Source organism: Eptesicus fuscus, chromosome 24 (genome assembly GCF_027574615.1).
Source record: "Eptesicus fuscus isolate TK198812 chromosome 24, DD_ASM_mEF_20220401, whole genome shotgun sequence".
Taxonomy (NCBI): Eukaryota; Metazoa; Chordata; class Mammalia; order Chiroptera; family Vespertilionidae; genus Eptesicus; species Eptesicus fuscus.
Genome location: NC_072496.1, coordinates 16,055,513 through 16,081,350, shown reverse-complemented (window position 1 = coordinate 16,081,350; position 25,838 = coordinate 16,055,513). Strand labels below are relative to the sequence as shown.

At 58.3% G+C, this 25,838-nt stretch overlaps 1 protein-coding gene across 2 annotated transcripts in view; it reads left to right on the top strand.

Annotated features, from left to right (window-relative positions):
- Positions 1–1,429: 1,429 nt before the first annotated feature.
- STUM (stum, mechanosensory transduction mediator homolog) overlaps positions 1,430–25,838 on the top strand; it is a 41,964-nt gene continuing 17,555 nt past the window's right edge. For both annotated transcript variants that reach the window (XM_054713098.1, XM_054713099.1), the window contains exon 1: positions 1,430–1,640. In XM_054713098.1, the coding sequence (XP_054569073.1) occupies positions 1,460–1,640 (181 nt within the window). In that variant the 5' untranslated portion in view covers positions 1,430–1,459. The remainder of the gene's footprint in view (positions 1,641–25,838) is intronic.

The following is a 25,838-nucleotide window of genomic DNA, read 5'->3' as shown; positions in this document are numbered from 1 at the left end:
AGTATCACCACTAACCCCTGCTGGCCATCTGCTTTTAAAATTACTTTAATCAGATAGCAGTAACATACCCCCCACGGTCTTTGGGCGCCTCGCTCTGAGCCCCGGGGTGCTGCTTCACTCCGGGAGGAGGAGGGTTACTGGGAAGTGGATTTGCACCCTTCCAGTTCTCCCCGCGATTTGCTGAGTTTCTGGATGCTTCTGATGCATTGGACCCCGGAGGTAAGCAGCGTCGCTTTCATCCGGAGAGTTCCCTTTTTCCAGGTGTGGCGGTGAGGGCGGCATGATTCGGAAAATCTAATTCAGATTTTCCTGGTGGTGCGGACACAGATGGCTATTCCTCTTGCTTCTATCAACTGCCCATGGACAACGCCAGACGGCGCCTGTCCTTGCTGGCTTCCTAGCCATCCCCCCCCCCCCCCCCCCCCCCCCCCCCCCCCCACACACAGGCCTGCTTTTCCTCCAGGACCCTTCAGGGGGTGGTACCCAGCACCCCCATCCCACAGCAAGCGCATTTCTTTTCGCTTTTGGCGTGTGTATTTGTGTGTGTGTGGGGGTTCCCCCCCCCCTTTTTTTTAAAAATAATCCTCACCGAGGACATGCTTAGAGAGAGAGAGAAGGGAGAGGGACAGAGACAGGGAGTTTGAGAAACAGGTCGGTGGCCTTCCCTGCGCTCCCCATCCCAGGTCCACCCCGCCGCCCAGGTATTCGCCAGGACTGGGGATCGAACAGCCACCCTTGGGCGCACAGGACGGCGCTGCGCCCCCGGAGCCGCGGGCAGAGGGGCCCCTTTCAATCAGCGCGGAGACCGCCGGGCTCGGAGCGCTGCCTCCCGCCTCCCTCTGCCCCGCAGCCTACGATCGCGTTTACCCCGCGAGACAAACCCGCTGAAACAGGATGACCCGAAGGCCTGCCAGGCACCGGGCTCCCCGAGTTCCTCGCCTCCGTCTCCCTAACGTTCAAGGCCGCCGCCTCCAGACCCAAGGACTCCCACTCAGCTCTCCCGGCCCCGCCCGCCCCGCCCCGGGAGCCCGCGGCCGGCTCTCCGCGCCCTCGGCGGAGGGTCCCGCCCGAGCCCCTGTCCGGGGAGGGCGAGGTCTGTCCGTCCTCCCGCGCCGGACACCCGCTCCCTGCCACTTTCCTCCCTTCGCCCCGACCCGGAGGGGGCGTTTTGGGGGTGGGGCGGGGGCGGGGAGGAGGGCGGGGAAGGGGCCGGCGGGGCGGGGCGTCGGAGCGCTGTCGCCGGGAGTCACGCCGCCCGCCCGCCCTCGGCCGGGGAGCCGGAGCTCGCGGAGCGCGCAGAGGCCGGCGCGCGGGGAGCGGCGTGCGGGTCCTGCCAGCCGCGGGCGCCGGAGCCGCTGGCCGCCTGAGCTCGGCGCGGAGCCGCCCTCGGAGCCCGCGCCCCGGCCCCCCGTGCGCCGGGCGGCAGCCCCGCGGCGACAGCCCGGCCCGAGCGCCCGCCATGGAGCCTTCGCACAAAGATGCCGAGACGGCGGCGGCGGCGGACCCCCGGGCGGCCGCGTCCAGCGGGGTGGTGGTGCAGGTCCGCGAGAAGAAGGGCCCCCTGCGCGCCGCCATCCCCTACCTGCCCTTCCCGGTGGCCGTCCTCTGCCTCTTCCTCAACACCTTCGTGCCGGGGCTGGGTGAGCCGGGCTGGGGGCGCCGGGCTGGGGGAGCCGGGCTGGGGGAGCCGGGCTGGGGGAGCCGGGGCTGGGGGAGCCGGGGCCGGGGGCGCCGGGGCTGGGGGAGCCGGGGCTGGGGGAGCCGGGGCTGGGGGAGCCGGGGCTGGGTGAGCCGGGGCTGGGTGAGCCGGGGCTGGGGAAGCCGGGGCTGGGGGAGCCGGGGCTGGGGGAGCCGGGGCTGGGGGGGCCGGGCTGGGGGCGGGGGCGCCGGGCTGGGGGCGCCGGGGCTGGGGGCGCCGGGGCGGGGGGAGCCGGGGCTGGGGGAGCCGGGGCGGGGGGAGCCGGGCGGGGGGCGCCGGGGCCGGGGGAGCCGGGACTGGGGGAGCCGGGGCTGGGGGAGCCGGGCTGGGGGAGCCGGGGCTGGGGGAGCCGGGGCCGGGGGAGCCGGGACTGGGGGAGCCGGGGCTGGGGGAGCCGGGGCCGGGGGAGCCAGGACTGGGGGAGCCGGGGCCGGGGGAGCCGGGACTGGGGGAGCCGGGGCTGGGGGAGCCGGGCCGCGGGGCGGGCGGGGGCGCGGCTGCGGGGGCGCCCCCGGCAGGTGGGGAGCGGCGCCTGGAGGGCGCGGGGCTCCGGGCCCGCCGCTCACCTTCCCCGGCCTGGGAACGAGGCTGTCCGGCCCGAAGAGCTGGAAACTTTGCCGGGATGTTGGAGCCCGCGGGCGGCGCCACGACCCTCCCCCCCCCCCCCGTCCAGGCACCCCGAAATCCTGCCCCTCCTCTCCGCGCATCCCTTTTTCCGCGGGGCCTGGGACCCGCCGGAGGGGCGCTGGCGGCCACGCGTGGGAGCCCGGGAGGCCGGAGGAACCGGGGAGTCGGGGGCCGGCTGTGTCGGGGCGCCCTTTACCAGACGCCCCCTCCCCTGCTTTCGGGGACGCGATCCCGCCAGCAGCCCCGCCGGTCACCAAGCACCCCCGCGGGGCGCCGAGGGGACCGGGGTGGTTAGTTTGGATACCTGTGGGTTTGTGTGTTTTCAAAGATTTTTAAAACTTGGTTTTTAGAGAGACAGAAAGGGAGGGGGAGAGAGAAACATGGTAACATCTTCGGGCTGCTTCCTGCACGCCCCCCGCCCCCCGGAACTGAGCCCTCCACCGGCAACCGGGCCTGTGCCGGGACCTCGGACCAGGAACCCAACCCGCACCCTCCAGGTGCCCAGGACGAGCCCAACCCACTGAGCCACACGGGCCAGGGCGGACACCTGCGGGATGGGGTCACCCATGGCTGGAGGTGACCCCACCTCACTCCCACCCTCCCGTTCCCTTGAACGTGGAGAGCGCGCCCGTGCAATTCTGTGCTGCAGCCTGGCTGTCTGGAGGGACCCTGATGTCCCCCCCCCCACCCCCCCCACCCGTGTTCCAAATTTTAAAACCGGAGCCCTTCGTAGAGACAGGGTGCCGGCGGGTGCGTCAGGGAGGGACCCCTCTTCCCCCCCACCCCCCCTCTCCGTCTGCACGCCCTCCCCCACTCAGCTGCCTGCTGGGCTCTCGCTGCCCTTCCGGCCAGGGGCGCCCTCCCCCCTCCCGCGGGACAGGGGGCGCCGCTCCGCCCTCGTCAGGGCCGCTCCGGCTCCTCCGAGTTCCCGAGAAGCGAGGTCGGTTCCGCCGAAGTGTCTTCTGTTCTGCTCCGGCCTCTCCCTCCGCCTCGCGCTTGGCGGCTTGGGGGGGCCCTGGAGAGGGTCACACCCCCACCACCACCACCACCAGGACGGCCCGCTGTCCCTCTGCTGGTCTCTCGGCCCGCGGGGCCGCCCTCTGCCCGAGCAGGAGGTGAGGTGGTCGGCAGCGGTGCCCCCTCCGCGGTGCGCATTTGCCATTTGGGGTGCCAGTCCGGCGCCAGGGCGGGGGGTCAGCAGGCGCGTCAGGAACCCACCTGCTGGAGTGTGAGCACTGCCGGCCCTCTGCGGTGTGGCCATCACCGGCAGGGCTGCTCCTGATGCCATGAATTTTTAAAAAAGTGGTGAATTCAGTAAATGCCACCCGCCGGGCTTTTGAGGAAACAAAGGAACTGTGCCAGGCGCTGTGCCAGGCCCTGCTGAGCGGGGAGCCGCCCGCGCCGGGCAGCCGCTGCCACCTGTGCCCGCCCCTGGGTCTCGCCTCGCCGGGTCCCTTTGCTGCCACTCCCCCACCTTAGGGACCCAGTGTTAGATCAGAATCCTGTGGGGGTTTTTGTAAGAAACCTTTCTGAGAAAACAAGGGAACCACAGAAGCAGTAGAACAGGTGAGTCCTGGGCGGACAGATTTCTGCATTTTCCGTGAGGGAATCCTGCGTGTTTGTTTGTTTTTTTAAAATATATTTTATTGATTTTTTACAGAGAGGAAGGGAGAGGGATAGAGAGTTAGAAACATCCATCAGCCGCCTCCTGCACACTCCCCACTGGGGATGTGCCCGAAACCAAGGTACATGCCCTTGACCGGAATCGAACCCGGGACCTTTCAGTCCGCAGGCTGACGCTCTATCCACTGAGCCAAACCGGTTTCGGCTTGCGTGTTTCATTTCGTCCCTGTGGAGCCGACTGGGTGCACAGCCCCTGATCCCCCTCCCCCACCGGGAGGGCCGGGATCCTGGCAGGGTTCTCATCTGTGAATCGGGTGCGTCCGGGTTGCTGGGAGGGCAGAGGTTACCTAGAGCTCAGGGGTCTGGCGCGTGGGGGTGCTCCGGAGGTGGTGGCCCCTCTTGCTCTGTGCCCTTCTGCAGAGCTGACTCTGGTTCCATCTTCCGTGGGGTGTGTGTGTGTTGGGGGGGGGGGTGCCTTTCTGGACCTTTCTTCTGAGCATTTGATCTCTCTGCTCCCCTCGACCTGCATGACAAAGCAGCCCCGGCAAAAGGCAGGCGCCTCCCTCTCCACTGCCCCAGGTCCTGGCTTAGCTGAGCTCCCGGTGCAAACAGAATGGTCAGGTCTGGCTCTGGCCTTTGAGGAAATGCCGCTAATTTCAACCCATTCACTCATTCATTCCACGAGCACAGAGCACCCGCCACAGGCCAGGCACTGGGGATGTGATGGGGAATAAACCAGCCAGGATACGGTAGACCATCGGAGCAATTCGCTAAGTGTCCCGAGGGCAGAGCCGCAGCGTTTTCACGGCGCCCAGGGGGAGCAGCATTAGGTCAGACCCTGCCGAGGAGACCCCTCCCCGCCCGAGCTCTCCCGTCCTCAGTCCTCACTGCACGCCACTCTCTGACAACTGGGCAGACCCTGGGCCCAAAGGTCTTTTCCTTCCTGGAAGTTTCCTTCCCTGCACGGCCTCCTCATGTGCACGATGGACAAGAGTGCCAGCGTTGGCAGGAAGGAAGGCACGTGTTCTCGCCGATGCAGGTGCTGTGGGTCCATGGAGGACCTGCCACGGAGAAGCCGTCTTCTCAGTTCCCTGGTGACTTCTTTAGTATTATTTTTTATTTTTTAAAAATATATTTTTATTGATTTCAGAGAGGAAGGGAGAGGGAGAGAGAGAGAGAAACATCAATGATGAGAGAGAATCATTGATCGGCTGCCTCCTGCACACCCCCTAATAGGGATCGAGCCCGCAACCCGGGCATGTGCCCTGACCGGGAATCAAACTGTAAGTCGGTGCTCAACCACTGAGCCACACCGGCTGGACCCTGGTGACTTCTTGATCCAAGCAATAGTGCTGTCGGGATCACACTCCGGCCAATAAGAGGGATGTTTCCTCTCCTGGGAGTAGATGGGGAGCAGAAGTGATTGATGATCTTTCTGACTCCCCCTTGGAACAATAAAGACAAATTTAAAAAATGGATGATGAAGCCCTGGCCAGGTGGTTCAGTTGGTTGGCCCGTCATCCCGTACACCAAAAAGTTGCGGGTTCTATTCCCGGGCAGGGCGCATACCTAGGTTGCCGGCTGGGCGTGTGAGGGAGGCAACCAATCAATGTTTCTCTCTCTCTCTTTCTCTTTCTTGTCCTCTTACCTCTAAAATTCAGTGGAAACATATCCTCTGTTGAGGATTACAAGGAAAAAGGATGGTAAAGAGAGTGGCCCAGTCCTATTCAGTGACACTCTACTAATAAAGACCAGTGACGGCACCTTCACAGTCCAACAAGCAGGGCAGTTCTAAGGATATACACAATTCCTCATACACGTGAGGCACGTTCCTTGTTACGGCCCTAAATAGCCAGAGAGTTTGTCTGTTGGCCGGGGTAAATTACACTTTCCTATTTTAAAATTATATCTGGATTGACTTGGTGAAATGAAAATGTTGGTAACCCCGCGCGTGGGACAGAGCGGAGCTTCCGTGGACGGTCAGCCATTCTGTCAGACTAATGTTGGCCACGAGTCACCTGTTGAATATTCATAAATACCTAGGCTACCCCTAACATGTTGCCTGCTCTCTGAGCTCCACTGAAGTCTGGCTTCCCCTGTCAGAGCATCACTGGCTGGTTCAGCTTCTCTCTCGCTTCTCTGGGCCGAAGGCTCTCATGGGTATTTATTAGGTTCTACCCGAGGCATCTTTTGTATTGTTGACTTTTTATTACTCTTTCAGGAGTTTATTCTTTGTCCATAGGTACGTTCCTTGTGTCCATATGTAAGCAACCATTTTAAATTTCTCCTTGATATAGCATGTTTTTTGTGTGAATATTTATTAACCAGAATTATACTCCAGGAATAGGCATTAGCTTAATTTTATAGAGGCGAGGCAGGCCAGGAGCTGAAAGTTTATATCCTACTCGACCTTTTTTTGTTTGTTTTGGTAATCCTCATGAGGATATTTTTTCCTTTGCTTTTTTAGAGAGAGTGAAAGGGAGGGGGGGGGAGAGAGAGAGAGAAACATCAGTGTGTGAGAGACTCATCCACTGGTTGCCTCTCACATGCGCCTTGACCGGGGACGGGGAGTGAACCTGCAACCCAGGTACCTGCCCTTGATTGGGAATCCAAACAGAGACCCTTCCGTGTGTAGACCGACGCCCTAACCACCTAGCCACACCAGCCAGGGCTCAGCCTTTTAAAGGAAGTTACTTGAGGATGTATTTTAGAAAACAGCAGTGTAAACCAAAGAAAGAGGATAAGAGATCCAGGGAATAACGTATCCAATCCATGGCAGCCATGAAAGGCAACCTCGGGATAAAATCGTCCCCAGGTCTGGCGAGCAGTCTGTCTTATTAGCGTAGGAGGGTGGAGGCACCAGGAAAGCGGTCTCTGGGGGGATGGGGGGGGGGGCTTCCACAGAGTGGAATGGGGATACTGCAGGGGATTAATGTGTTAGAACACACACACCAGGAAGTAAGCAAGGAACCCAAGGCGATGAGTGACTGCAGGAAGGACAGGAAGTTATGCTGAAGGATGTTTCTATTAGGATCCCCCCCCCCCCACATGAAGGCGCCGGCCCAGTGAGAGCAGGGGGTCAGCAGGCTTCAAGAAGAAGGACAGAAAGATTCCAAACAGCAAATGGACGGTTTGGAAGAGATTAGGGACCCGGGGAAGAAGGCACAGGTTTCTTCTTCCAACTGGGAAGAGGTGGCCAACGCCTTCTGGGAAAACCAGACATTGTCACGAGAGGCAGAGCTCCCACCTGAAGCGGATAAAAACGTGGCCTGGTTTTGAGCACGCGGTGGAGAGTGAGAACGGCTCCCGTACGCGGCGGGGCCTGTCCTGGCTCAGTGGTGCACAGAGGGGTCTCAGTTCTCCTGGACTCGGCAGCAAAGAGCATTTGCTTCGTCATATGATGTAAAGGCTGCTCAGTGGTTTTCAGTTCTAAAACCAAACACAGACAAAGCACCGGAGACTAAAATAGCTAGGAAGGAGGACGGGAAGGCTTTCCACCTTGACGATGTAAAATGAAAAGCACAGCTTGGAGCCGGCAGACACGGAAGACAAGGGAAGGGCAATTGTGAGAGGGTGAATTGTTGCTCCCAATTATCCACTGTCCTCCCCTGGCTTGCCACGCCTCCTGTGGGAGGGGAATGCTTCCTCCCCTGCCCATTGGTGTCAGGCTTGGACATGTGACTTGCTTTGGCCAATGGGATGTAAGGGGAAATGACTTAACCTATGTCTGAGCAGACACCTGCAGGGGCACTGTGAGGTCTGCCTTCGCTCTTTTCCCTCTCTCAGGAGAAGGGCAGGTCTCAGGTGGGGGCCGCTCTTCAACCTGGTTCCCAGAATCAAGAGGAAATCAGAGGCAGGGCCTGGCCTGGCATGTGACTGAGCAGTAAGCCTGGGTTGCTAAGGTTTTTTTGTTGTTGTTTACAGTGTGGTTACTGTCCTCGCACACCCATCAAAGCTGACTGGCATGTACAGGGTAGAGGAGGGGTGTGAATCCCTTCCTCATATAAAGTGGGGGCCAAGAGGTACTGTCTGTAATCAATAGGTTAAGAAGTAAAGATTACCAAGGTAATCAATAGATGAACTGAAGTAGTGATATGTTGGGACAGAGGGACAGTAACGCTGTACCGGGGTAATGTTGGGAGAAGAGTGGAACCAAGATGGAGGTGACGTAAGTAGGCTAACTCTTATGCCTCATACAATTTTCTCTGTCTGATAGCTCATTCCCGGAATCACACACCCATGCTGAACTTCTCCCCCATCTTTTAGAAATAGCCTCTGTTGATCCTGCACCCCACTCTGGCTGGTGCCCCTCTCGTCCCCCCTTTACAGCTGAGTGCCCTGAACCAGTGGCCTGGGTTTGCTGTCACCAGTTCCTCTCCTCTCATTGTCCCTTGAACCTGTTCTAGTCACGGTTTGCCTCCACCTCTCACCTAAATGGCACATCAGGATCACCAAGCACGTCTAGGCCGCGGGCTGCTCCAGTGGTCAGTTCTCTGTCTGCACCTTCCTGGGTCTCTCAGTAGCATTGGACCTCATTCTCGCTTCCTTCTCCTCGAAATGCTGCCTTCACGTGGCTTCTGAAACACCACCCTCTCCTGGCTTTCCTTATACCTCGTGTTTCCTTTGCTCATCTCATCAACCTCTACACCTGGGAGTCCCCCAGAGCACTTGATCTTGATCTTGATCTTCACTTTGATCTTACTCTCTTCTCTGCCTACACTCACCTCACTCCTTGTTGCTCAGGCCCGGTCTCCTGGCTTGAAATTGCATCCGTAGATGAGGACTCCCAAGTCACACCTGCAGCGTGGACCCCTCCCTTGAGCTCCAGAGTGTGATATTCAACCGACTTCTCAGCAGCTCCCCTTGGAAACCAGAAGACCCCTTGGCGTTAACTCATCCACAACCAAACCCCTGCTTTTCTCCCCTGAACTTGCTTCTCCCCCATCTTTCTCCATCACAGCAAATGGCACTCTTTCAGAAGCTCAGGCCAAACTCTGGGACTCATCCTTGACGCCTCCGTTCCTCATCCCCTATCGCCAGGAAATACTCTTGGCTCTACTTTCAAAATCTACTCAGTGTCTGACCACTTCTTAAGCCCCTGCTGCCTCCGGAGTGACTGCAATGGCCTCTCAGCTCCACACCAGAGTGATCTTTTAACACACAAGTGAGTCGGGTCACGTCGCCTTTGAGCTGGAAACCCTCCAGGGGCGTCCATGTCCCTCAGAGTAAAAGCTCAGGTCCTCAGCATGACCCACAAGGCCCTAGGCCGGAACTTTCCAGAAGAAATATAACATGAGCCACAGATGTCCTAGGAATCTAAACATTTCTATCACTTATAGTATAAAAAATAAAAAGAGCCGAAACTGGTTTGGCTCAGTGGATAGAGCGTCGGCCTGCGGACTGAACGGTCCCGGGTTCGATTCCGGTCAAGGGCATGTACCTTGGTTGCGGGCACATCCCCAGTGGGGGGGTGTGCAAGAGGCAGCTGATCGATGTTTCTAACTCTATATCTCTCTCTCTTCCTCTCTGTAAAAAATCAATAAAATATATTAAAAAAAAATAAAATAAAAAGAAACAGGTGAAATGAACTTTAACAGTATATGGGTTGGGCAAAAGTAGGTTCACAGTTGTAATACAGGTAAATAATAAATAATAATACAAGGGTAAACTCTGTCTTACGTGCTGGCAGGGCTGGTCTCTCCTGAGGGCTCTCGCCTGGGCATGTAGATGGCTGTCTTCTCTCTGTGTTTGTCTGTGCCCTAGTCGCCAGTTCTTATGAGGACACAGTCACGCTGGGTTAGGGCCTGTGCATTACACTCCTTTACCTCCTTAAAGACCTCCCTCCAAATACAGCCACCCGGGGTGAGGGACCCTCCATGCAGGTCCCTCACAGACATGCGCTTGCTCCTGCTGCGGCCCCGGCCTGGCTCCAGCTCAGACAACGTCACGGAAGGCACAGTCCGGCCTCACACGGTCCCGCCTCACACGGTCCCGCTTCAGAGAGCTGACCCCTGTGGGAAGGCGGGTTGTGCTAAGTGCAGACAGCGGTGCGTGTTGTACGGAGGAAAGGAGAGCATGGCGCTGGCCCATCTCAGGTTCATGGGGGAGAGAGCAGGGCTCCTGGGGGAATGAGCAAAGCTGTCCAGAGTGACCCCGAGGGCGCCCAACTAAGTAACATTTCCGGTTCTGTGTTACATTCGTCATGGAAAGGAGGGAGGCCCGGCCAACGTGGCTCAGTGGTTGAGCATTGACCCATGAACCAAGAGGTGGCAGGTTTGATTCCCGGTCAGGGCACATGCCCAGGTTGTGGCTTGATCCCCAGCAGGGGGCGTGAAGGAGGCAGCCAATCAATGTTGGTCTTTTTCTCTCATTGACGCTTCTATCTCTCTCTCTCGTCCTCTCTCTCTCAAAATCAATAAAATCATATTTAAGAAAAGAAAGGAAGTGGGGTGAACCTCAGAGCTAGTTTTGGTTCTTCAGTAGCATCGAACCGTGGGCAGGTCACTTAACTTCTCCGAGTCAAAATGGAACCGGTAATCCCTGCTCAGCCACCTCTCAAGAACACTATGTTCTGTTCATGGCAATGCCCTCCGTGGTCGGGAAGGGTTATCACTGCCGATTAACATCACAAAATTTCCTTTGTCCCGAGATCATTTCTGGGATTTTCCTCAGAGTGGCACCTGGGCTGGGCAGGAGACCAAAAAGCACTTCTGCCTTTTCCAGCATCCTGGTCCCAGGCCATGCCCAGAGCTGAGACCGGGCATTCCTGGGCCCGACCAAAGTTCACATGCCTGGCATGCTGGGGGTGAGGGGGGTGAGCAGGCTCTCAGGACTTGGTTTACCACACCCAGTGGGAGGTTTGCCATCCTACCCCCAAAACCCTGGGCCTGAGGCATCCGTCCCTGTGTAGGAGGCTGTGGGAGCGTCAGACTGGTGAATGAGTATGGGTATGTGTGTGTGTGTGTGTGTGTGTGTACATGTGTACACATGTATATGCACACACACAAATGTCCCTATAGGATTTACCTCTTAGTTATTTCACTATGATAGTTAGAGGACTGTCTGGCTGGTATGGTTCAGTGGTTGAGTATAGACCTATGAACCGGGAGGTCACGGTTTGATTTTTGGTCAGGGCACATGCCTGGGATGCGGGAACAATCCTCAGTGTGCAGAGTGTAAGAGGCAGCTGACTGATGATTCTCTCTCATCATTGATGTTTCTTTCCCTCTCCCTCTTCCTCTCTCTGAAATCAATAACAACATACATATACATATACATAAACATATACATATATATATGTGTGTGTGTGTATATATATATAGATATATATAGAGAGAGAGAGAGAGAGAGAGAGAGAGAGAGCAAGTTAGAGGACTGTTCTCAGGTTCATGTTTGAACAGCCCAGGCTCACAAGCCCAGGGAAGAGTTGTCACAAATTGGGGGTTTACAGTCTTGAAGCCCCATCACCGGGCAGGTGGGCCGGTCTTGGGAGGATGTGTGTCGTGGGCAGGAGTGTCCTTAGCGTGGAGCTTCCCAGTGAGAGCCGGGGGTGGGTCTCAACGGCTCCGCTGAGCACGTGTTCTCCGAGCCGTGTTCCTTAGGAAGGGCGCTTCTAGAGAAAAGCCGAGGCAGCAGCGAGGGACAGTCTCTGCCTAACAAAAGGCACAGCACAGGAATAAATTATGCATTCCCAATAAGTAAGGTCTTCCATTGCATCGAAGAAGCCATTTTTCTTGAAGGAACCTATATATATAAAAGCCAAGCGACCCAACGGCAGAACGACCAGAAGAACCAGTGGCTATGATGACCAGTGGCTGTGATGACCAGTGGCTGTGATGCGCACTGTGGTGGCCAACCAGCCCAATCCGGGGCAGGGCCGGCCAGCCAACTGCCTGCGGCCCCTCCCCCTGCCAGCCACACCCCTAATCGCCCCCTACACACCCCCCCAATCATCCCCGCTGCATCAGAGGTGGGCAGCCAGACCCCACCTGTGCACGAATTCGTGCACCGGCCCTCTAGTAAAATGACATGAGACCAAGGCTGTGCTGGAACCTGGAGTGTGTGGGGGCCATGGCCAGGGTCCCCTGGGGAGCTCAGCACTCGGTAGACCTGGGTCTTTGTTAGCTGAGAATTTTGACCCTGAGATCAAGAACGATGCGGTATTGGTGGAGAAGAGCCTGCCTTAAAACCTCCACAAAGAAAATGGTCCACCAGCCCGGCCATGGTGGCTCAGTGGTTGAGTGTCGACCTGTGAACCAGGAGGTCGTGATTTGATTCCGGTCAGGGCGTATGCCCAGGTTGCAGGCTTGATCCCCAATGCAGGAGATAGCCAATCAATGATGCTCTCTTGTCACTGATGTTTCTATCTCTCCCTCCCTCTCCCTTGCTCTCTGAAATCAATTTTAAAAAAAGGCCCACCTTCCCGAGGGCCGGACAGCTTTAGGGCCTCTCCAACCTGTTCCTTTTAGAGAAGAGAGGCCTCCCCCGGTACCCACGGCTCTTACATTTCACCATCACTTGCCCCAGCCCCAGGCCTCCTGCCACCACAGCGTCTGGCTGGTGCTGGGTGGTTTACTGCTCTTTGTTGAGTGGAGTGAGTGCACTGGCCTTTAACAAAGATCTGGTGAGGGCTGCGGGGGATGACCCCATCAGACCCCATCACCGGACGGACACCTTCTCACCGCCCAGCCTTTTCCCGGCTAACAGCTTCTCTGAGATGCATTTTCATATCATCAAAGTCGCTCTTGAAGGTGTCGCCAATCCTTTCCCCGGCCCTGCCTTCCAGTCTCACTCTTTGACCTCTTTCTGAACCTCAGAAGCTTTGGGTGATGTGACAGAGCACCTTAGGCGGGTGCTGTGGGCGGAGAGCCTGGGAGCCTGGGGGTGGCCTTCGCAGCGCTGCCCGCGCAGGAAGCCTCGCCCCCCCACGGCGGGCGGTGCCGCAGATGGGCCAGACACCAGCAGCCCGGAGGCTCCCGGAACAAACACTGTTTGGGAGGTTGTCATATTTTATTTTCTGTTTTGTTTTGAAAAGAAGCATTTCACCAAGAAGGCAAACTTCCTCCGTGAAAACGGAGAGCACGGCGCCAGGAGCAGAGCTGCGACGTGGGCCATTTCCAGGAGGAGACAGATGGGCGCGGGCCGGCGGGGGCGTTGCCTGGTTCCGAGGAGGTCGCCCTGAGGCCGCGCTGCAGAGGGGGCGCCAGCCACAGATCAGAGGGACCTGGGTCCCGGGCCCCAGCTCAGGCGGCGCTGGCCTTGCCACGTGAATACATTTATTTCTGGGTTAGCAGATGCAGCACATCCTGCTCGTGTGTCTCAGCTCCCGCCGTTTTAATCCTCTGCTCTGGAACCTGCAGTGGCTCGCCCTGGTCCCGGAGCTCGGTGCATCCCCCGTGGCCCGCGAGGACCCCGTGAGCTTCCCTGCTCGTTGCCTCCCTTTGTGGAGCTGAGCTGGGCCGCTGCCTTTCAGCAGGTGCTGTGCAGGGGGTTCTGCTCCTGCCTGGACCGCCCCCCCCCCCCATCATGTCCAACGCCCACAGCCGTCCAGGCGCCTCGCCAGCGCCCCTCCAAGCCGGGCCTGATCACTCCCGGCTGGCGAGCTCCTCCTTCCTGGGACTCTCAAGCAGCATAGGACTCGTCTCTTGCTCTTCTTCCACTCTGGTCCTTACATTCTGGCTCTTCTGCTATTGTCTCAATCTTCTTATTCTTGAATCATCTCCTGGGCGGGGGGGGGGGGGGGGTTGTGCTTTCCTCACCTTCTGCGCCCCAGCACCGAGGACCTTTCCGTGGGTGTATGCACCCCGCCTGCTGCTGGTGGAGCCAAGAGCAGGGCCTGGCTCCTGTAACCTAGTGAGCCCTTATCCGAGGGACCCGGCTTTCCTGTCACCTCTCAGCATTCCTAGCTCAGGGGGACGGAGGGACGGAGTTCTCAGGGCGGCAGGCAGGTGGGGGTTGTACACAGCCTGTGTGTCTCTGAGTCCTTGGTGCTCTGGTCACTCAGGGGAGGGACATGGGCGGAGGAGGGATGTTGGCTGCCCCATCACAGAGGCACAGGCCTGCTCTCTGGGGGGCTCGTGGGGGACCGTCACCCTGAGAAGAGCCAGGCCCCATCCGTCTTTGTGAGCTGCACAGCTAATGACAGAGAGGCGGGGGGCGGAAATGTTCCGTCTTAGCAAACTGCTTTCCTAAAGATTGGTGCGCTCAATAACCGTCACATTAAATCTGGGGGGAGGTTTTGATGAGGCGCAGGATATTAGCATGATCTTAAAGTGTCCCTCTGCAGAACGCTGATGGCTTTCAAGGAGAAAAACCACTCTGTGAGGAAGCCAGCTAGCGCCCTGACCGGGTGGAAAACAGCAGCCTTACCTGGACCGTGGGACACTGTGCTAGGTGGACGCGGCCAGTCGCAAAGGACCGCCTGTCCCCAGAGTGTACGACACACTGACAGGAAATGTCCCGACGGCCCGTCTGTAGAGGCAGCCCTGATCGTCGGGGGAGGACGGGGGCGGTCGGAGGACGAGAGAGCGATGCTGATGGGAGTGATGAAAATGATCTAACGCTGATTATGGTCATGGTTACATAACTGACTACACCAAAGCCACTGAACTATTAAGGGTGGATGTTACCTTGTGTGAATTATATCTCAAAACTGTTAAAAATGAGCATCGGTGAGGAGGGACAGACAGACAGCACATGCCCTGATGTGACATCCTGCGAGGGACACATGTTACTTCTGTGGTATCCTGGCTGGGAGTGCAAATCCTGAACTGATAGGTGAGGAAATGTCAGGCAAGCCCACATAAAAGATGAAAAAAGACGAAAAACACAACAACCAAATGCAAAGCGTGATCTTGGATTATGTCCGGCACTAGAGGAAAAATGAACACCAATAAGGACATTATTGAGATGGTTGAAAAAATTGGAATATGAACTGTAGATTAGATAAAATATTATATTTGCCTGGCTGGTGTGGCTCAGTGGTTGAGTGTCGACCTAAGAACCAGGAGGTCATGGGTCAATTCCCGGTCAGGGCACATGCCTGGATTGTGGGCTCATTCCCCAGTGGGGGGTGTGCAGGAGGCAGCTGATAGATGATTCTCTCATCATTGATGCTCCTATTTCTCCCTCTCCCTTCCTCCCTGAAATCAATAAAAATGTATTTTAAAATATATCCATATCACATTTCCCAAAATTGATATCCATAATATGAACATGTAAGAGAATACCTGTGTGCTTTGGTAATATGTCATATGGTTAGAAGCCAAACATAATGAAATATTAAGGAATAAAGGCCTATGATATATCCAGCCTATTCACAAGTGGTTCAGAAAAATAATCACATGAAGAAAGAGAGAGAGAGAATGACAAACAAATGTGAAGTGTTCGAAACTGGCAACCTAGATAAAGGGAGGATGGGCGATCTCTGTGTTATTCCTGAAACTTCCCTGTAAGTTTGAAAGTATTTTTTTAAAAATATATTTTATTGATTTTTTCCAGAGAGGAAGAGAGAGGGATAGAGAGTTAGAAACATCGATGAGAGAGAAACATCGATCAGCTGCCTCCTGCACACCCCCCACTGGGGATGTGCCCGCAACCAAGGTACATGCCCTTGACCGGAATCGAACCTGGGACCTTTCATTCTGCAGGCCGACGCTCTATCCACTGAGCCAAACCGGTTTCGGCAAGTTTGAAAGTATTTTAAAACAAAAAGTGAAAATATCATATGGTTAGAAGCCAGACATACATAGTTCACAGCAATTGCACCGAAATCCAAATGACCATGCCTGACGTTAGTCACATCCTTTCTTACCGCTGAAGGCCTGTCTACCAGCTCTTACTCACTCAGGGGCCACCTGGAGCCACAGGAAGGGAGTTAAGGTACGAGGTGGCGTTGGCTCGCAGATCCCAGGCCCTCCAGAGAGGTTTCCCAGGGATCCCTGCTGTTAAAAGCCCGCGGTCACACCAAAGCTCACAGCAGCCTTTGGGAGTGCCAGCTGTCCCTCTGCCCCACAGGGCAGGCCCGATTATCACGAAAGTGCGTGTCCCAGGAGGCTGGGGCCGGTGCCCACAACCAGGCTCCTGGCAGGGGCCGGCTGGGACTGAGCGGGCTGTGCTGGTGGCCGTCCTTTGGGGCCGACCAGGAATGTAAAAGCTTCAGCCGGAGCTGGGCCAGATCCCAGTGCTGCAGAGCTATTTGGAGAATCCGTTCTTTTCTTGGTCATTCCTTTTTTTGACCTGTCAGGATGGAGTCCAAGAAGCATTCATGGACCTCCAACCAACCACCCATGACCTCGCCACCCCAGGAAGGCACGGCCGAGCTGCCTCTTCGCCTTGGCTACGCGGAGGGGTCGTGTGAGCCGAACACACAACCGGAATCTTTCTGTGGCCCTGACTCCGAAGGGCACAAACAGAAACATTGCCCTCTGAGGCCCAATAAGTGGGGTTGCCAGGCTGAAGAAAGAAAGGGGGGGGGGGCAGTGGAGGCTGCACTAAACCATCCAGGTTGGGCTTGACAAGATTTGGCTGGTCTTGGGCTTCCGTGCCGTGGCAGACTCTGAGTCTGATCCATCCTGAGAGGAGGGCCTTGGGCATTGATCTGGGCTAACGGAAAGCCAAGCCAAGCCATGGCCTTGGCGAGGTACCTGACTGCGTGGGCCCACTCTGCTGTGTGTTTGATTTTCCCCACTAGCTTCTCACCTAAGCTCAATGCAGCCGACGTCGCAGAATGTTCTCGATCTCCTGGTGCAGGTTTCCCTGAAGACTCGGGAGCTGGGTCTACCCTGTGTCAGGATGCTTGGCCATCGACCGAAGCACTCCTTAAAGGCAGTCCGGGGGGCGGGGGGAGCATTGATGTCTCCCCAGTGCTGTTTGGAGAGACAGCATTTCACATTCTGCGTGGGTTCCCCACCCACCACACCCAGACAGGGGTTGGCACAACCACCAATCATGAGGGGAAACACACTTGATTCTTTTTATTTTTTAAAATATATTTTATTGATTTTACAGAGAAGAAGGGAGAGGGATAGAGAGTTAGAAACATCTATGAGAAAGAAACATGGATCAGCTGCCTCCCGCACACACCCTCCCCCCCACTGGGGATCAAGCCCACAACCAAAGTACATGCCCTGGACCACAATCGAACCCGGGACCCTTCAGTCTCCAGGCCAACGCTCTGTCCACTGAGCCAAACCGGTCAGGGCCACACTTGATTCTTAACACAAATCTGAAGACACTACCAGCTAGGGCAGGCGTCCTCAAACTACGGCCCGCGGGCCACATGCGGGTGTCTTGCCGTTTTGTATTTTTACTTCAAAATAAGATATGTGCAGTGTGCATAGGAATTTGTTCATAGTTTTTTTTTAACTATAGTCCGGCCCTCCAACGGTCTGAGGGACAGTGAACTGGCCCCTGTTTAAAAAGTTTGAGGACCCCTGAGCTAGGGGGTAAGGGGTACAATGATAAAATTAAAATGCACTGAAATCAAGCGTCTCCTCTTTTGGGCCATCTGGTCTACCTACCAGTCTAATGTTGGGTTTTCATTCATCATGTGGCTTAGTCTTACCTCTTCAATGACACGTTCTCCGTTCTCCGTGTCTCCCCCTAGTGTGTGGGCCAGTGCGGAGCATGCAGCAGGACCCCAGCACACTGCTGACTGAGAGAGAGTGCGCTGGGGAGGAGAGCCAGCTGGCTCTGCCGGGCTGCGGCCCAGGACCCCGGCTCCTCACGCCAGCGCGGTCCTAACAGCACCCTTGGCTCAGTGGTGCTGTCTGGCCCTGTCCGAGCTCCACTTGGTACCCATCTGAAGCAAGGGTGGTTTCATTCTCGCCTCCTGTTGGTGCGGAGGTTGTAAAGGAAGGAAGATTCTGTGCGCCGTGTGCCTTTACGTCAGGAGGTGCCTGGAAGCTCTGCTCCAGCCTGGTCTCCTGCTCTCAGTCTGAAGGGGTGAGAGGTGCCATCGCAGAGGCGGAGGGAGGGGAAGCTTTCCCCCATTGCTCCCGGCCTTCCCCCTCCCTTCTTCCCCTCCCTCCCCCTCCCTTCTTCCCCGCCCTCCGCATCCCTTCTCTATCCTCCCCATCCCTTCTTCCCCGCCCTCCCCATCCCTTCTCCACCCTCCCCATCCCTTCTTCCCTGCCCTCCCCATCCCTTCTTCCCCACCCTCCCCATCCCTTCTTCCCTGCCCTCCCCATCCCTTCTTCCCCGCCCTCCCCATCCCTTCTTCACCCTCCCCATCCCTTCTTCCCTGCCCTCCCCATCCCTTCTCCACCCTCCCCCTCCCTTCTTCCCCGCCCTCCCCATCCCTTCTCCACCCTCCCCATCCCTTCTTCCCCGCCCTCCCCATCCCTTCTCCACCCTCCCCATCCCTTCTTCCCTGCCCTCCCCATCCCTTCTCCACCCTCCCCATCCCTTCTTCCCTGCCCTCCCCATCCCTTCTCCACCCTCCCCATCCCTTCTTCCCTGCCCTCCCCATCCCTTCTCCACCCTCCCCATCCCTTCTTTCCCGCCCTCCCCATCCCTTCTCCACCCTCCCCATCCCTTCTTCCCTGCCCTCCCCATCCCTTCTCCACCCTCCCCATCCCTTCTTCCCTGCCCTCCCCATCCCTTCTTCCCCACCCTCCGCATCCCTTCTCTACCCTCCCCATCCCTTCTTCCCCACCCTCCGCATCCCTTCTCTACCCTACCCTTCCCTTCTTCCCCGCCCTCCCCCTCCCTTCTCCACCCTCCCCATCCCTTCTTCCCCGCCCTCCCCCTCCCTTCTCCACCCTCCCCATCCCTTCTTCCCCGCCCTCCCCATCCCTTCTCCACCCTCCCCATCCCTTCTCCACCCTCCCCATCCCTTCCCCACCCTCCCCATCCCTTCTTCACCCTCCCCATCCCTTCTGCACCCTCCTCATCCCTTCCCCACCCTCCCCATCCCTTCTCCACCCTCCCCATCCCTTCTCCACCCTCCCTAGCCTGCCTCACCTGCCCCGTGGGCTGACCAAGGGGAGGCACAGGCAGGGATGGAAGAAGGGAGGAGAGAGGTTGGGTGTTGGCTCCTCCAGCCCTGACCACGACCATGGCCTCTGTTCTGCAGTCCTCCACCCCCGCCCTCTCCAGACTAAGACAGTGTACCCTCCCCCTTCCTTCCCCCACAGGCCCGGGGGTAGGGGTGGCCTCCCTGCTTCTCATCCTCAGCATCCTCTCCTGTGGGCTGGCTCCCTGGCCCCTCCTGGGCCTCTGTGAATTGTCCCTTCAGCAGGCCCCAGGCTCAGGCCTCTGTTCCTGCAGGGACGCCCGCTGGCCCAGGATGTTTGTTTCTAGCACCCTAACGGGGCTGTGGGACCCTGACCCACCCCCTGGCACCACTGTTGCCTCCCACCCGCCCCAGACCCCTAGTTTTCCTAAAGAAGTTGGTTTCTAACGCCTTCCTCTGGAAGCTCGGGAACAGCCCGCACAGGAGCTGCGGAGCGTGGGCGCCCGGCTCCCAAATGGCTCTCTGCGCGTGAGATGCCGACTCCCACGGGGCCGGGAGGGGCAGGGAGCGCGGGGTGGGGGCCTCTGGCACGTGAGCTCCGAGGGCCCAAACCAGCACTCGTCCTCCTGGTTTTCCATGATGGGCTTCCATGTTCTTGCTTAGCACAGACGCCAGCCTCGGCCCCTCCCTGGGCAGCTCTGGCCCCTGGGCTTGGCCCAGAGACCTCTCCTCTGCCCGCCTGCCCCGCGCCCTCCCCGGCCAGAGCCAGGCTCCGCCCTTCCCTCCCGGAAGCCCAGGTCCCTGGCAGCTCTGTGGCCCCAGGAGCCACTGCCCTCCTTCTCCCTGGAGCCCTGTCTTTTCTTACCTGCCCATGGCTCTCCCCTCCCCCTCACGCGCGTCCACAGACCGGCAGAGCTTCCAGAACCGGCTCGCCATTCTCACGCGACTGCGGGCCATTGTTCCGTCTTCCCGATCATTTCGGGAGATTGCCGCCTCTGCCCGGCCTGTGTCCTCCTGGCCTTTCCTGCGCTGAGCAAGACACGGAAAGCAGATCCCCATCCCAGTCCCCGAGGGCTTGCCACGCCCTCGGACCCATCCTTTTGCCTCTTGTCCTTCATTTCGTCCTGCCCTCCCCGCCCCCTTTGAAGATGGAGACCAGCTAGAGAATAAAATGGTCAGTTCACAGTGCGATCTGCTTCTTCCACTCGCACAAGACCCTCGCTGCTGGAGCTGGAAAAGCCCCATGACTCCTTGAGGTGAGAAGAGTCATCAGAATCCGCCCAGTGCGTTCCGTCTTTACAAAAGACACCAACGATCGGTGCGTCGTCTGTGCCATCCGGTGACACTTTGGAAAGCACACACGTTCTAGCCGGACGTGCGGAATCCGGCCTCCCCTCCTGCGTGGGTGGTGGGCAGCCTCTGAGACCCGGGTTTTACAAGGCGGGAGTCAGCGGGGCCAAGTCCCCGCGGCAGGCGCTGCTGCCCCTGCTGAAGTCCGGGTTAGCGGTGGGCTTGTCTGCGGGGTGGGAGGCAGCGGCGTCGGGGATGTGGGGCAGAGAGGAAGCGAGCAGGGTATCAGCAAGGCCGGTCTCTCACCACCTTCCGCTCCCCAGAGGGGCTGGCTGCCGTTTTCCAGGACGAATCGAAAGGGCAGCCTCTCTTTAGGAAAGGAAATCCCAGTCACACTTTACTTTCCCAGGTGCGGCCCTCGGTGCCGGGAAGCCGGGCCAGGGCCCCTGCTCCTGACTTTGGCCGCCACGCCGCGAAGCACACTTGGTGTTCGCTGCCGCCCGCGTGTTCACTAATGCCCACAAGGAAACAGATTTCAGGTTTTTTTCTAAGTGGGTTTTGGCAATTTGCTATTTTAAAAATACTTGTGAGACCTTTACAGTTGCCATGGTGATGTGATTTCCATAAACATGATATTTGTGGGGAGTTTTGCACATCCAAGGCTGGGGTTGATCCGCGGAGTCTGGGGGGGAAGTAGGTGGTGGATTTGGCAGCCGGCCCATTGCTGCCTCCCTCACAGGCTGCAGATCTGGTTCCGAGAGCGCGTGTTTATGGAGAGACCCGGCTCCAGACGGCACAGTGGGCACGCGAGGCTGCTGGGCAGACCCGGGGGGAGAGGCCGGCCGCTCCCCGGGCGAAGCCGCAGGGTCTGGGCCCGGGCGCCCACGCTGCGGCTCCGCGGTCCTGCCCACGTCAGGGCGGCCTGAGTCTCTCCCCAAACCGCGGCTGCGTGGAGCCGGCGAGGACCAGACACCCTGGAGCTGCCCCAGGCTGTCAAGGGCCCGAGGCCTCCTTTCTCCCCTGTGCACATTCGTCAGGAAATGGCCCCCTTTCGTGCGTAACACGGCTGCAATGCTGACCCCGCGCCACGGAAACTGACAGGAGGTGAAAGCAGAGCAACATCCGCCGGAAGGAACCAGGGGTGAGAAACGGACAGCTGCAGAGCCGTCTCGAACGCCCGTGGCCGAGCAAGGGCAGCTTTAACTGGAAAGGGAGGCCGCCGGCCCGATGGCACCGCCGTCCTTCCGTCAGCGATGCTGGTGGGCGGGCTCCGCGGGGCTTCCCTGAGCTCACTGTTACCCCTCATCTCCCAGCAAATGGAGCACACAGAGGGGTCACGGGAGAAGCAGAACCAACAGGAGAGAGAATTCTCTAATAACGAGAAGCGCTTCGGAAAAGAAATGACCGTGAGAGGAGCTAAAGGCGGGTGCCAGCCTGAGAGAACCCCAGAGGCTCGCTGGTGTGTCACTGAGCACCTGGGCGCAGCCGCGGGGTTTGCATCGTGCGGAACCGTGAGTCACCAGGAGTAATAATTACTAGAAAGCCATCGTGTGGACTGTCACACGCGTGCAGCGCCGGCAACGTGAACGGGGCCCCCCCCCCAGGAGGACGTGCCAGACTCCCCGCCTGAGGTGCTCCTCGCCGCTCCCTGACCGCCACGCTGCGAGGCCCCGGAGAGGCCGTGTGTGCACACCTGGGGTGTGCCCCTGTGAGCCTGCAACCAGTGCGCACACACATGTGTGAGCCTGCATGCCTGGTGTGCACATGTACACCTGAACCTGCACACTCACGTGTACAAGCACATGTGAACGTGTACGTCTGTTGTGTGTACACACATGAGCCTGCATACACATGTGCATACATGTGTGAACCCGCACACCCGGTGCCTTGTATGTGCGCACCCATGTGAGCCTGCATGTCTAGTGCATGCATGTACATGTGAATCTGCATACTCATGTGTGAACGTGTACACCCATTGTGTGTACACACATGAGCCTGCATATACATGTGCATACATGTGTGAGCCTGCACAGGCAGTGCCCCAGATGTGCACAGGACCAGGGTTCGTTCAGAGGTTCGCACACGTCTGAAGGCGAGAGCACCGGCCCACGCGGACGGCCTCGCCCTCACGGCGGGAAAGGCCAGGGGCCTGTCCAGGCTGCAGGCTCTGGCGACGACAGCGGCCGCCGCTGCCGCCTGTGATTTACCCGTGTTTACTGAAAACCAGAGGGTGACGAACGAGGGACGTTGCAGGACATTTTGTGCTTCGCGTCATGAGGCTCCGGGTGAGGCTCATTCCAGGGCGAGCAGGCTGAGGCCGAGGATGCGGGGGGGGGAGGCGGCAGCTCTGCCGCGGGGCTCCCCTGGCCTGACGGATGTGACGCGTCAGCCCCGGGAGGGAGCCGTCCAGGACAGGCGCCAGCCTCAGGGACGCCTCCCAGCTGCCTGGAGGGCGGCCCGGCACGGACTTTGGCCTGAAATGTCCCGAGGAGTGTGACGTGGAAAGCTGCCAGAGGGGCTCACCGCCCCGCCCCCAGTGGGAACCCCGGTGCCTGCAGCCTGCCGGCCTCTTCCCTCGCACACATCCCACTTAAAACTGGAAAAGCCCGGGGCGGGCGGCGGGGCGGGCAGCAGGGAGCGCTTGTCCTTCCACAGGGGCTCTGCGCTGGGGCCTGGGGGAGCTGTGCCCCCGAGACGCTCCCCCCCCCACTCCAGGGCCAGGAAGGCCAGGCCGGCCCTTGCCCCCCTGCCAGGAGCGAGAAGATTTCGTTGTCTGGGAGGGAGCAAGTAGCAGCAGAACCGCCTGCCGCCTGCCCAGAGCGGGCCTGGGAGGGAGAAAGGGCCTTTGGTGATGTGGAGTCAGGGACCCAGACTTCATTTCTTTATTTCCGGGGTGCTTCCCTAAACGCGGGGGGCCTTTTTCTGGGTATGACTTCCTTACTTTGCTGAGGGTCTAGATCCCACTCTGCTACTGGAGAACTGTGTGACCTTGAGCCAGTTAACTGCCCTCTCTGTGCCTCCGTTTCTTCATTGGCAAAATGGGGATAATAATAGTACCCACCTCGCAGGATTCCTTTAAAGGTGAAATGAGCAATTACACGTAAAGTGCCTGAATAGTGCTTGGAACATAGTATTACGATTTATTCCCGAGTTCTGAGGGGTATCTATATTTAAAGCTCCCCTCCCCCCACGCCCCAGCTTCTGGTAACTAGGAGTTCGGCTTTTTTTCTTCTTCAAAGATTCCACCTGTAAGTGAGATTATTTCCCTTTGTGTCTTGTTTCACTCAGCCTTATAGCCTCACGTTTCACCCACGTTGTCACCAATGCCAGGGTTTTCCTCTTTTTAAAGGCGGAATTACACAGCTATGGACACCTCATCTTGTAAAGTCCTTTCATTCATTTAGGCTGCTTCCGTGTCGCGACTTTATTTTTTTTATTTTTTTAAAAATATATCTTATTGATTTTTTTTACAGAGAGGAAGGGAGAGGGATAGAGAGTTAGGAACATCAATGAGAGAGAAACATCGATCAGCTGCCTCCTGCACACCCCCCACCGGGGATGTGCCCACATCCAAGGTACATGCCCTTGACCGGAATCGAACCTGGGACCCTTCAGTCCTCAGGCCGACGCTCTATCCACTGAGCCACACCGGTCAGAGCCCATGTCCAGTCCATAACGCTGCGGTGAACGAGGGAGAGCAGGTACCTCTTCCAGGCAGACTTTGTTTCCTTTAGGTGCATCCCAGAAGTGGGGTCATGGGTCAGCTGGTAGTTCTGTGTTTAATTTTGGGGGAACTCGCTCTGCATAACGGCTGCACCAATTGACACCCCCACCTACAGTGCTCCCGAGATTCCTTCTCTGCCATCCTGACCACCACGCGTCACTGCCTGTCTTTCTGCTGCCGCCATCTGACCGGGGTGAGGTGACATCTCCTTGTGGTTCTGACTCGCATCCCCTGCCATGAGCGATGCTGAGCTTCTTCTCATGGCCTTGTCCCGTCTGCGTGCAGAGAAATGTCTGTTCAGCTCCTCCGCTCATTTTTGTGTTAATCCTCACCTGAGGGGATTTTTCCATTGGTTTTTTAGAGAGCGTGGGAGGGAAGGAGGAGAGGGAGGGAGGAAACTTGCATTTTCTAAAAAGAGAGAGAGAAGGAGAGAGAAAGAGCGAAAAACATCGATGTAAGAGAGACATATCAATCGGTTGCCTCCCGCACGCAACCAGTTCAGGGATCAAGCCTGCAACCCAGGCGTGTGCCCTTGACCAGGAATCAAACCCACGACCCTTTGGTCTGTGAGCCGACGTCCTAACCCCTGAGCCAAACTGGCTAGGGCTCATTTTTTAATTTTTTTAAAGTTAAATGTCATTATCGTCATCCTTGGAACGGGGATTGGGGTGAAGCCGGCCCTCCCAAGCTAGGTCTGAGAGGTGCCATGCGGGGTGAGCCCGCGGGCGCAGGCCGTGGCCCGTGGGCAGGACTGGCCCGCAGCTGCCCCCCAGGCCGGCCCCCGCCCGCTCGCCACGGGGGCGCAGTCACCGGACGGAACAGCAGCCGGGAACACGGGGAGGTGCGTCCTGACCCTCCGCCAGCCTGAGAACCCTGGACGCTTGCCAGCTGTCACGTCCCAGGTTCCACCCTCACAGTCTCCCTGGGCATTAGGAGGGGCGGGGCGGGGCCGGGGAACCTGCATTTTCTAGAAAGAACCCCATTGGAGAGAAACTCTTGAGAGCCTCGCTGGGTGGCGCTCTGTGGCCCAGAAGCCAGGGCTACGCAGCCGCCCCCGGGCCAGGGGTCGTGGCTGGGTTTGGTCTGAAGCATGTTTAACTCGGGGCCTCTCTACAGAGAACAGAAATCCTGAAAGGAGGCCCCAGGACAGGCCCACAGCCTGCTGGTCCTCGGGGGGTCAGCACAGGTCAGGGCCCCTCCTCTCCCCTCAGCCGAGCGGGCCCCTCCCCGGAGGCCGCCTCAGGAGCCGGGCCGGAGCCGCAGGCATCCTCAGCCGGGCCGGGCCTCGTTCTGCCCACGCCACCCCCCAGCTCCGAGTGGCTCCTCCCTTGGGGTCACTGGAGCAGGTCGCTGTCTGCTGTCTTCGCTGGAGGCTCGCATGCGGCCCAGAGACCAGCGGCGGGTGCGGCCGCGGGGGCCCAGGGAGGCTGCAGTGAGTGAGGAGGATGTGCTTTTACGGAGCCGGGCGTTTAAAGAAACTTCTGGGATTTGTCTCTTAGCAACAGGCCCATCCAAAGCACACGGCGCTGTCAGCATCCAGCGATGCCCACGAGCACCATATAAAACACAGTGAGAGCCCTGACCGGTGTGGCTCAGTGGCTAGAGCGTCGGCCTGCGGACTGAAGGGTCCCAGGTTCGATTCCGGTCAAGGGCATGTACCTTGGTTGCGGGCACATCCCCAGTAGGGGGCGTGCAGGAGGCAGCTGATCGATGTTTCTCTCTCATTGATGTTTCTAACTCTCTATCCCCCTTCCTCTCTGTAAAAAATCAATACAATATATTTTAAAAAAAAAAATAAAACACAGTGAGGTCTGCGAGGAGGAGAGACCATCTGAACTAGCGCCTCCGGCAGGCGGGAACCTCGGGCCCTCAGCAGAGGCTGGAGCTGTTGACCTACCAAGCACGTCACACGCGCGGCG